This window comes from Erpetoichthys calabaricus, chromosome 3 (assembly GCF_900747795.2).
Source record: "Erpetoichthys calabaricus chromosome 3, fErpCal1.3, whole genome shotgun sequence".
NCBI classification, from domain to species: domain Eukaryota; kingdom Metazoa; phylum Chordata; class Cladistia; order Polypteriformes; family Polypteridae; genus Erpetoichthys; species Erpetoichthys calabaricus.
Window position 1 is genome coordinate 78,045,579 of NC_041396.2, and position 13,010 is coordinate 78,058,588.

Here is a 13,010-nt window from a genome sequence, read left to right on the forward strand (position 1 = left end):
TAGGTATGTTGATCCTGTGGCACCTCTCAACCAAAAGCAAAATATTAGCCAGGAATGAGAATAAAAACCCACCTAGTTTACTGAGGAATTTAGTATCTACTCTGCTGCCCACTTTTTCATAATATTAATAATACTGGTCAACAAAGTGGTTATAACTACTGTCTTAGAGTTCTAAAGACAAGCGTTCACATTTTTACTAGTTCTTTGTCTTTGGGAGCTTGAATGTTTTTTCCATTACTGTTACAGTTTTCTTCTAAGCTAATTGTAATTGGCAGTTGGGTGCTACTAAATGTGTCTGTGGGGATTAGAACAGCATTCAGAAAAGAACTGTATATAGGTAATAATCGGACATCTCTGCTGCAGTCACAATTTATTTTTTCACCTTCTTCAATCCCACCCTACATCTCTAAAACATATACAGAAATAATTTTCCATAGTTTTATAATTTTTGTGCCGGACTGATTTTCATTTCAATGCTTTTTCCATGGAAAATGTTGGTAGTTTATAGTTACGTCCGAATATGGCTGCTAAGATCTTGCCTCAAATACAGCTTGGTAACCATATTATCCATGAGTTGGTTAAATTATTATGAATTCTTGTCTGAAGCTGAATCACACTTCTTATAGTGATTTAAAGCTACATATATTCTGAACTTTGCTGTCTCACAGTTCCAAAACTCACACAGCTCTCCATAAACTCTCTTTTTGTTTTTTTGTCCTCTCAGGAACTCTTTATCTTGGTTTGATTAGAAGACTCTGTCTATCTTGATTTCCAAATCAAAACTGAAGATCTACATTTTCTTTCAGTCCCTTATGTTCATAAAACTACTTTTTCACTGTTATCATAATGGCACCAGGTGGTGCAGAGGTAGTGCTTCTTCTTTACAACAAGGAGACTCTTTATGTCACATGTTTTCTATGTGATTTTAGTATGGGTGCTCTGGTTTTCTCCCACAGTCCAAAGACATGCAGGTTAGGTGAACTGGTGTTGTTAAATTGGCTAAAGTGTGTGTATTTGTTCACCCTACAATGGATTGGCATTCTGTCCATTGATTGTTCCTGCCTTGCACCATCTACATTTTGGGATAGACTCCTGCTCTCTCTGAACCCAGGATAAGCAGTTTGGGAAAATGGATAGAATATTAACTCATAATCCTAATAATACCCAGCTCTACTGGCTTTTTAAACTGTACCAATAAAGTATTAATATATTCTGTCCTGTTTTGTGTGTACTGTGGTGGGCTGGCGACCTGCTCGCAGTTTGTCTCCTGCCTTGTGCCCTGTGTTGGCTGGGATTGGCTCCAGCAGACCCCCGTGACCCTGTAGTTAGGATATAGCAGGTTGGATAATGGATGGATGGATGGATGTTTTGTGTGTATGACCTTTGTGATTTGCTCTTCTTTATCTGTTTTTGATTTGATTTGGAAATCTTCTTTTGTGAAATGTTAAAATTTAACTGTTATACTTTTGTTTTTTAATTAATTGCAGTATCAATTTTATTGGATAAATCAGACTGTATAATGTATTGCATACTGTGTTACAATTTTATTTGCTTTGTAAAGCACCCTTGCAGTTGTTGCAATAGGAAATAAAGGATTGTTTTATTGATGATGTTTTTTTAAATAAACATTCATCTTACAACTCCTCAGAGCCAAATGCAAGAAATATTAGAAAACATAACATTCTCAAACTCACCTAATCCATTTCAGAGTCACAGGAGGCTTGAGTCTTTCCCCAAAACACTGAGAACAAAACAGGAAACAACCCTAGATAGTGCTGACACAGGGTCAGTTTAAAATTGCTAGTTAAGCTAATGTCCCATTGCACAACTTCTACTTGTTGCGAATGAAGTTGTTGATCTCATCACATGTCAGTTTACACAATTGAAAATCACTGGGCATGCCACATTTAGCAACTGAGTGCCTACCTTCCAGCACAGTCCTGCTCCCCATTTTTTGTGACAGCCAATAACATCCTACCTGACTGAGCAGGTGCTGTACGAAGTTAAGGTGAGTTCAGCTACAATCTCTATCCCTCTTTTCTTTTTTCCATTTTTTGTGGTACGCAAAACACAAGACATCAGATAGATGAGCTTCTGTTCTATTTGTCTGGTTGAAAACATTTGCATTCCTTATTCTTATTCACTGCATTCTAGACATTGTATCTCCCGATTAACATTCATTGTTTGTCATCTGTCATGCACATAGACCCTGTCCCTACTTATAAAGACAAAATCAAAAATGTTTGATTTTGCTGGTGTGAGTTGTGAACTACTTGGAGTGAGTCACTGGGTATGTCACAGTACATAAAAAAACAGGGTACCCAGAGAAAAAGCCACATAGAAATGCAAATTTAATTTGCATTCAACACAGACAACGACTGAGCATTGGACTGAAAACCTAAGTGCTAGATTCATGAGGCCACTGCACTAACCACTGTGTACCTTGCAAACACATAAATAAGTACCAATATAGACCATCCAATATGTGAACTGAAGCATTCAGTTTTATAGACACCACTAGCCTAAATCATCTTCAGGAACTATCCCTGTACATGGTTCTATTCCATCATCTGGCTTGTTTACTCACATACCCCTCAATCATTTGTACAAGGCCAATATAGAGTAGGTAAATAACCTACCACACATGTTTATGGGATGCTGGTGGAAAGTCTGGTCACACAGAGAAAACCCCATCCTTACAGGTGGAGGTCATCCATCTTCAACATAGGCAACAAACTGCCCAGAATTTGAACCAAGCGTTCTGGAACTGTGAGGCAGCAGCATTAATGACTCCACCATCGTGCCTCTCTTTAAACTACAGGCCAAAGTTAAAAAACAACATCACGGTGTAAAATGAGTATTAAACAGCACTGAACAATTAAGGTACAGTTTTTATCTAAATGTACTTATGAAAGACCTGATCAAGATAAGAGACAGTAGGAATGTTCAGTGTAACTTAAATACCTTCTTAGATACTGGGGTTTAAGTTGCATTTTGAAGCAGTGGGAATACAGTTATTAGATGTGGACTTTAGTGAAGCCATTCCAGTAATGTGTGCCAAAAATGGAAAGTGGTATAATCCATTAAATAACTATTAAATAAGGAGAATGTTAATCAGTTTTGAGTTCTTTATTAACCTTTAATGAATTTCAGTTGCTTTTCAGAGTGCAGATGATAGAAGTTCCAGTTACCGAATAAATGAGTTTATTTTCTTATTCTTATGTACACCTGCAGCATGGGTTGGCACCCTGCCCGGGATTGTTTCCTGCCTTGTGCCCTGTGTTGGCTGGGATTGGCTCCAGCAGACCCCCGTGACCCTGTGTTCGGATTCAGCGGGTTGGAAAATGGATGGATGGATGGATGTACACCTGCCATTTTTTTCTCAGCATATTATTACTTTCTTGTACTTGTGTATATGAATTGTTTGTAGTAGTGTTATCATACAGTATAAATGATAATACAACATGAAACACATCATCAGTATGAGTATTCTTTATATTTTTTGCTGTTGAAAAAAAAATCTCTCATTTTGGATAATAAAGGCTAATCCCTGCTCATGTTGAATACAAGTTTGTCAAGAAGTGTTTAATTAAAATAGAAGATTTATATGTGGTGAAACTGAATGTACCCTATTGCACACTCCAGATCAAAAACAAATGTGTTCAGATACTTTCAAGGGACCAATGCAGATATGTTTAAATGTACGGTATATAAATACAAATGGAAGAAATTATAATGTAAAGGACTGAAAATAGGAGAAGTTTCCAAAATTAAAAATATTTATATTGCTTATCCAAACACGTGACAGTCAATCTGAAAATCTGCTACTACTGTTTCTTTCCCTGCCTTTCTGAGTAATTCCTCATGTCATGCACTTCTTCCCTAGAAGGCATACTTATTACCACCTTGCCTTCTAAATGTAGACTTCTTTGGCTCTTGGTAAAGAGTGGTCTTTCAAGCTCTATTCTTCTAGGCAATTCATGGCATTGATTCCAGGGACAAGAACAAAGTAATTTGAAGTTGGAATTTTTAAATTATTTGTTTGTAGGAAGATCAAGAAGGAGTATTACTGTTTTTATGTTTGCATTGAGTTTTATTTATATGTGCTTCACTAACTCAGATTCCATTTGAAATGGTGGTGTATGGTAGTAAAGTAAAAAAAATATATACTCCTTTGTTGCAGACTTGAACATAAAAACTCCAAATGGCTTAGTTTAAATATTATTCTTATTTTAAATATTATTCTTACCATAGTGTATATATATCATTGTGATGCTCCAGGCACCGTTACACAAATGATGAGCTGTTGGCCCTCATGAAGTATCAAGTGCTGCAAAGTGAAACACATGAATGACAATTGGAGGGTTGCCATGTGGAGTTACAGAAGTCACAGGTGCATTTCGAAAGGGTTAAGGACACAGTAACAGCTGTGCATCACTTCCAAAGTGCTGCACAGGAGGGGAATATGCAGTGTGATAACATGTTTATGGCAGTTCAAAAGTGCTGGTGTGCCACCCAGATAAAAGGTGTGCGGCTGCACACTTGTGCAGTTTAGAGGGAACATAGTTTGGCATCCTTCTGTTTTTCTCAAGACATCAATAGTCGTAACCAAGGATAAAGTAAGACAATGATAACACAAACAACAAGGTTGGTGCAATGTGCTCAGTCCATTTACTTTAAACAATCACTGTCCAAAAAAGTGCAGTACTAATAATCAAATACTGTAAAAGAACCAATAAAAACAGTGCATGTGGAGGTTAAAAAAAATAATCAGTAATTAAGTTTACAATTAATACGATAAAAACCAAGAATAAAACACTGTCAGAATTGGGATCTTTTTCTTTTCTATTCATGATTACCAGTTCGTCTCTCCCACTTTTGCCTTTCCAGCCACGTCAGCCAGAATCTGCTGGGATGCCCAGAGCCTGACTCCACCGTTCCACCACCATCCATAGGATGATCCCTGTAGCCTGTAATCGCTCCTGCCCCTAGTGCTCAACAGGAGTGACCTGCCCCCAGAGTGCCATTTCTCTTGCTCCTTCCCTGGGCAATCTGACCATTTCATCTCCTCCACACTGGATAGATCACCTGAATCTATCTGTCACACTGTGTCTGTCTCTCTCTCTCTCTCTCTCTCTCTCTCTCTCTCTCACACACACACACACACACACACACACACACACACACACACTACTCTCTCTCTCTCTCTCTCTCTCTCTCTCTCTTGCAGGTGCTTTCCTTAACGACCAGGACAGTGTCAAAAGGGATTGGCTGTGCTACCAACACTCAAACTTGAATTAGCAATCAGCCAATTACCCCATTAAACACTCTGCAGCTGCATGGCTTTCCACCATCATGCACTTACACTCACAAAATAAGAGCCACACTGTTTATAAAACCATGTATCACCACAGACCCCTTATGTACTTCAACACAGGCATGTTCATGTTGTCTCCATGTGAATCTCTTGGTGCTCAATTTTAGGGTGATTGGTATTTCTATACTGGCCTGGGTAAGTAAGTGATAGGTTGAGTGTTAGTATGCCACGTAATGACCTGATACTTAATTTTACATTGGACCCAATGCAAGTGGAGCAGGGTTAGTCCTTGCATGACTCTGTGTTTAAATATGCAGACTTAATAATCTGAGTAAAACGTATTTTTAAGTGAATACATTAAAATGTGCCTTATAGATACAAATAAATATTATTGTAATTTATCAGTAATTAATCAATAAAGAAAGATAAGGCTTTGCCATCTCTGATTGATTTTTATTTTTGCTCCTTTTGATATCTATACACCTAATTGCAGTGATTATCCATGTGGAACATTGCTTTAAGAGGTAAATTGTGTGTAAGAAGATAAACTTTTTAAAAGTCCTTACTGTTTTAAATAGTAGTTAATGATTATACCAAAATTAATCATCAAGTAAACTCTTAAGTGAAACAAAGAAGTACTGTATTGTGGTACATCAAGGATGAGGCTTCATAATAGCTTATTAACTATATAATGTGGAGTTTAGAAAGGCCAAGTGAGATTTTTTTTCTTTCTAATAATTTGTTGAGATATTCCATCTGTGATTGCCAATTTTTGGATACATTCCAGGGTAAGCTTTGAATTTAGTATACTTCTTAGTATACACACCAATGGTTGTTAATCAGTTTTGAGACAAGCTGCAGGTATAAAGTTGCATGTTTTCTCTCTATATAATTTGCAATAGTGTACTTTTGTTGTATAAAAAGTATTATGGCCTCTATAGAGTACTCTCAGCCGCAACATTTATTTAAAAACCACATTTTCATACAAAAATTGCAACTCAAAGTGATTTACAAGAAGTAAAAGAAAGAATTACAGTTACAAAGAAAATAGACACATAATAAATAAATAAATTAATACATACACAATATAAACAAACAAGTAAATGGAAGAGTTCCAAAGCATAGTTTAAATTATTATTAACTATAAGTGATTCCTTATTCTGAATCTGACATTTGCTTTTGGAGTGGAAGTCTTCTCTTGCTTTTGTTAATTAATTTGTTCCATTAATCTGTGCCATTTTGGCTTGCTGTTGTTAGGAATACATCCCACATTGTTTGGGGACTGTTTTCAGAGATTGTGACCTTTGATTAATGATGTAACAGGAGTAAAAGGTCATGTAAAAGAAACTCTTCCTATCCAATTTTGCTGAAACAAAACCCTTTGTCAAATGACCTTTTGCTTTTCAAATCTTTCTTTCTGATTTGGACTTGTGCTTGTTTTTTTTTTCTTGTTAAATTTGATTTTTGATTTGGTATAAATCCCGGTCTCTTCTTCAACTTTTAGACTTACTCTTTTTTACAACGTAATTTTTGCTCTAGTCTCTCTAGCATAATAATGGGATGCTGGGGTTTCAAGGCCAAAAGATGACCCATTTCCCATTGAGCATCCTATGAAAACATAAATATGATAAAATCATTATTGTTATCTTGCATTGTCCTAAAAGATTAGATGCACTGGGTCTGTTGTCAATAGTTGAAAGATCTGCAATCTTTCCAATGTCAAAAGCAGTTAAGCAATACCTTAATCATGTAGCAGTTGCATAGGACACCACCTTAGAAAGCTAGAAAAGAAAATAAAGTACCGGTTAGTTACTACTATAGACCATTTTGAGATTTCAGTACCTATTCAGATCTGTTATAGTCTATGTGCACTCTGTGCCAGTCTATCTGTAAAAAATGTAAAACATTTTTGCACATTAGAGTAAAAGACCACCAAATAAGGATCAACGGTTCGGATTTCTGGGCTCTACAAAACTCCAGAAAGAGGCTTCACCTCCAAACTAAGAATAAAATCCTAGAATGAAAGGCAACCTAGCTTCAAACTCTAAGAAGCAGGCATTGTGGTCTGCACAGGCCTAAAAGAAGCCAAGCTTATATTTCTTATGAAAAGAGAGATTGAAGCCATTAAAAACCCTGGAGTAAATGACAAAAACATTAATAAAATTAAAAAAAAGAAAAGCTATATCAATGAAATGTTAAAGTTTTGCTTAGAAAAGGCAAACCAATAGCTAATTAAACCAGTCCAAAGTCCAAAAATCTAAAAAAAGACTGAAATGCAAAGATGAGCCAAGCATAGATCAGTGAGGCCAGCACCTCTGCACAGTACATGAAGTTTTTCTAGGCTTATATAAACCTGGTAGCGGTCCCTCAACTGCAGTGTCAGGAAGCTCAGTCCCTTAGGTACAACGTAACAGAATATGGTACATAAAACAAAAAAAAAGTACAATAAAACATGATAATAAATAAACAAAACAGTACTTGCAGAAAAATAATACAATATAAATTGAAAGATAACATTAACATGTCATTTCATTTTCTAACCTGCTTAGTCCTAAGCAGGTTCGTGTGGGGTTCTGGAGCCTATCCCAGCTAGCATACAGCACAAGGCTGAAACAAATCCTGGACAGGGCACCAGCCCATAGCAGGGCAAAGACAGACAGACAGACACACACGCACACACTAGGGCCAGCTTAGTATCACCAGTCTACCTAACCTGAATGTCTTTGAACTGTGGGAGGTAACAGGAGCAAAATCTATGCAGACATGGAGAGAACATGTAAAGTCCATGAGAAGGACTCAGAACATGAACCCTGGTCTCCTAACTGCAAGGCAGAAGCCCTACCAGTGTACCACCGTGCTATCCTAAAACATAAATAGAATTTACAATATATTATATTTAAAAGAAAATAAACAAGATAGGTAAAATAAAAGACAATTGAGTCAGGGATGAATCCTTAGCCATAACACCAACATAACAAAAAAAATGAAAAATGGGTGGTTTTACTGTAGGAAATCAAGCACACCATAGAGGGATAAGCACAAAGAGTAAAAACAGTAAAATTAAACAATTTGAAAAACAGATAATCTGCTACCTCAACAGGCCTACCTTTACAGCATTTATACCTATCTGCACCATGATGTGCCTGTAGTACTAGCCCAACAGCATACTGCACCAATCACACCTGTTAATAACTTCTCATAGCTCCTTAAGTTCCTCTGGCCTCTCTTATTCCTGTCAGTAGAGTATGACATGCTCTTCTGACTCCAAAGTTAAAAAAAGTAATGTTCATATATAAAGAGTTTTTAAACTGTGGTGAATCACTTCCAGTTTGACCTCTTGCAGCACTTCCACGGTCCAGCCAAGGTTGTTCTTTATATACCGTAAGTACTGAGTACATATTTATCCACTGTATGCTTATAGAGCGACTTTTACATGATTCTGTTTCTCTTACATTAATTTTAAATAAGGTGACTTTTTTTTTTTACTTTCATAGTTCAATTACCTCAAACAGTTGGAGCAGCTTGTGGAAATTAAAAAGAGGAAATTATACAGAATATATAAGTTGAAGTAACCCTTTTAAGGTGTTGTATAGAACATTTCAGTGTTTAAGATAGATGAGATTAAAATTCCAACAGTGAATTTTGAAATTTCATAAATTTGTACAGTTTGAATATCTCATTGAAAATCAGTTTCCTTAAAAATTTCCTTGAAGAATAATTGTGCCAAATTTCAATAAAATCAGTCCGCTGGAAGCCAAGTTGTTTCTTGCGGACATACAGTACAGACAGACGTGATGGTGGCAATAGGTGCTTATTGCTTATTGCTAAGCAAATGTACAAAAATAAAAACAAATAGAGCCCAGTGGCCACGACTAGTCCATTTTACACACCCACAAATAATACAACCCAACACACAGTGAAATTAATAAAAAATATCACATTTATAATGTTATCCAAACCTTCAGAAAGGAATATTATGGTCATGTGAGGAATCACAAGTCCGAAACCATAAATATTGGGGTGCCAGCCCGATTGACCCTGTTTACTTCTAAATGAAAATAAAGCAAAATACACATACCCAATGGTGTGGAGGCAGTGAAAGCAACCATAAATTATAAGTAGCCAAAAACAGATATCTTTGTTGTTTTGCAGAAGGTCAATCATGCTGGAGCTCCATCCTGTGTCATGCTGTGTTCACACAGTGTCATCTCCTTTCATCGACACTGTGACTTATAGGTGGGAGACCACAAGGGTCAGGTCAGGTACCCTCACTGGGTATATTCTCGGTGCTGTGGAAGGAATAGGAGAGGACATGATTAATGACTGCATCCTCTCTTGACCCAGGGTGGTATCACTTAAAATAGAGGAGCTCTGAGGGTGATCCACAGACATGCATCATGACAATATATATTTGCTTCATCACTTGACCCCCAAAACAATCACTATATACACATAGGACAGAATAATGTAATTCTGATCAACCAAAAATAAATCACTTTTTACAGTTCATAAAGTTTGGAACTTATTAATTTAAGGGGAGAAGAAGGGAAGCTACATGTAGTCAAATTCATCTGTACACAAGTTTTTTCTGTAACCAGACCTCTGAATCATGGTGGTCCTACTCTTAATCTAAAGATGCCTCACCAAATAGGCACTAGTATGGGGATATTGAAAACCTCCTGCCTAGGTGCCATGTAGTTCATAATTGTACCAATTGACAGATAGGCAAGAGGTTCACCTCCTTGTGGCTTTGAGTTGCAGAGAGGAGAACATTGCTTTTTATGAGTATTTGCCTAGTAACCATTTTCCATATTTAAAACTCAGTATTTGCAGTATCTGATTCTCTGTTACCTACTGGGAGATGCTTATGTAGGGAGTGATGTAGACATTCGAGCAGATGTCTCTGGAAAACATCCTGATTAACCTAATCTCAAGCAGTGAATTGCTTTGATTTTCTATGTTAGTCTTGAGTTATCTTCAGCAAATTTCAAATTCTTATAGAAGGCTGCTTATTAGTATACTTGATACAATGGTAGTTGAAATATAGGCCAAGGTATAACAGGACTTTGGGGTACCATCCAAGGTCAAACTCCAGGAAGTTTATTAAACCTAAATACCAAAATGAAGTACTCTAAAAAAATAAAGAATTAAAAAAAGCACATTAAGTATTAACGCCATAAAATGTTTTTGAATATCTAAAGATCAATCACAACCAGAATCTTTGAACACTAAGAATAGTGCAGTGCCATAAGACTGGAAGCAATGACATAAATGTATCACATGACCCGCGTGGATACATTTAAATAACTCAAAAGTTGTGTTCAGGAGTGTGGTAATTTGGGATTGTAAAGTTGATCAATCAGTTGCTCCAGTAGCTGCAGTACCGTGAACTTAGCTACCTGGATACAGAGACAAGTGATTGGGTAACACTAGAGATTTAAAGGTCAGTTTATGTCACCCTCCTTCACTATAGTCAGATCATTTTGGGTAGTTGTTGAATAAAGATTGTTGAGACCATATGCTACTGAGGTTACGTTACTGTGCAAAGCTGTGTGGCTAATTCTCCATGAAAGAGTAGAAAATTAAACATACCACACATACTTTGCAGTCATGGTATTTTTGTTCTAGATCAATTTTGAGTGACTTATGGGTGTTTGGTTATCTGGTGAGGATTCCCCTTGGACACTCCATGATGTTTCCAGGAAAATTCCTAAAAGAAGGAGCCTCAAACTAAAACTTAAAACACAGTGGAAATATTATATTATCTTATATTATATTACTCAAACTAAAACTTAAAACACAGTGGAAATATTATATTATCTTATATTATCTCTCGACTGACATAGATACCCCCGAAAATGGCACAATAGGAAAAAGGTTAGCATTACCAAGTATAGGTAACTTCAGTCTGCCCTATTCATTGTGCTACCAAGACAGTCCTCATCAAGACAAAGTTATATACTGTCGAATATGAAATGAGAAGAGATGAGGTCAATTAAACTGTCATATACTTAATATAAATATTATAAATTACAAAGAGTGAGAAAATGGTGAGAAAATGGCAAGCAAAATATAGAAGTATTTACCAAAAATCACTGTCAATAAGCTGATATGGCCTTTTCATCCTTTGAAATAAATTTCAATGAAACTAAAATATTACAATTTTAAGAATTAAATTTTTATTCATTTTCTTACATGAAATATAATCTTATTATAAGTGAAGCAGGGCCTGCTTTTGTAGAATTATGTGTAGAATTTACCAGCCTGGTGAACTTGACTTGACATGTACTGGATCTTGAAGATGTGCCAATTAAGTGCCAAAGAAAATGTTTTGCATAAAGATAACCTATTGATTGATTTGCATGATTTTTTTAAAAATAGAGTGAAGATCATTTGGAAGAAAAGTGTAATGATGAAAAGCCAACAAACAGTGTGATGGGAAGAAAAGTAGGCCGACCCGGAAGGAAACGCAAACAGCTAATGGTGAGTTTAAGGTGGTTGATTTACTACCTTATTCCTTCTTCAGTTTTGAAAATGGAATTGTTTTTTGTCAAAAGTATCTTAATCAGTTTATCATGTTGTTTTTTTCTCTTTTGAACTGGAGCTGGAGTGATTTAAATTATCATTTTTATCAGGATCTTGTTGTCACTTAACACTGTGATATAAATGGACTGATCTTAGCGGGGGAGCTGTAGTTTGTGTAGTCTCTACGGAAACCAAGCAGGCTCAGAAGTACATTCTGAGAGGCTGATGTAGCACTAGAAGTACCCCTGGGATTAGTCTCCTAAGATGGACAATGGGAAGATTTTATATTTTAGTTTTTTTTGTTAGTTTGTGTCCTCCCTGGATATAGACTCCCCTCTGTTTTTACTGTATTTAGTCCATAAAGCAACTTAATAGTGCCTTTCTAATTCTGCTTGATTTGGGAATGATCTGAAGCATCACTGTTATTTTTGTAGTGATTTCTTTTTTATATTTTCTAAATTACATATATATTGTGACACCCACATCTTAGATTAAGAGTTGCGGATTGATTCTATACACTGGGCTAAATTTAAAAAAAAATTCTATACCTAATTTTTCTTGGTTTCTGTGTGTAATTCTCTAAATTATACTATGTTTTGGAAATGTTTCCTTGATCTACAATTAATTGTTCACACAGTTATTGGGTTGGATGTTAGCATTTCACAACAAACAATATGAGAGTGTATGTTTTAAAGTGTCCTGGTTTTGTACTCCATTGTGTAGTTTTTCATCCTGTATTCTTCAAATGACTATTTATGTTTATGTAAAGTAAGTTAAGTAGAAATACTGTAAACCAATCAAATAATTTGGACTGACATGTTTAGTTTTGTGTTTAACACAAAAACCAAGGAAATCAGAAAGTTAAAAGCTGTTTTATTCTAATTGTCTTGATTGTTGCTATTGTTTGAGTTGTTTCCTTTTTCATTTTGGTTTATTTTATGCTTTTGGGATTACATTTAAATAATTTTCTAACAGTGCCAAAATCTGCACAATTCCTTATATAACTTCTAAATTTAAGCCCATAAATGTAACCCTAAAAATTAACCCTTAAATGTTCTTATTAACAAAATATGATGATTAACATTTTATCACAGTAATCTAACAAAAACAATTTATGTGACCCTGGTCTGGAATAAATGGGTTAGAAAATGATTTAAAATGGAAAAGA

The 13,010-nt window shown here is 35.8% G+C and overlaps 1 protein-coding gene across 6 annotated transcripts in view; it reads left to right on the top strand.

Moving 5' to 3' along the window:
- The window catches only part of dnmt3ab (DNA (cytosine-5-)-methyltransferase 3 alpha b), a 601,530-nt gene that overhangs the window by 147,792 nt on the left and 440,728 nt on the right, over positions 1-13,010 (top strand). For all 6 annotated transcript variants that reach the window (XM_028796948.2, XM_051924572.1, XM_051924574.1 and 3 more), the window contains exon 3: positions 11,699-11,800. In XM_028796948.2, coding sequence (XP_028652781.1) covers positions 11,699-11,800 — 102 coding nt within the window. The remainder of the gene's footprint in view (positions 1-11,698; positions 11,801-13,010) is intronic.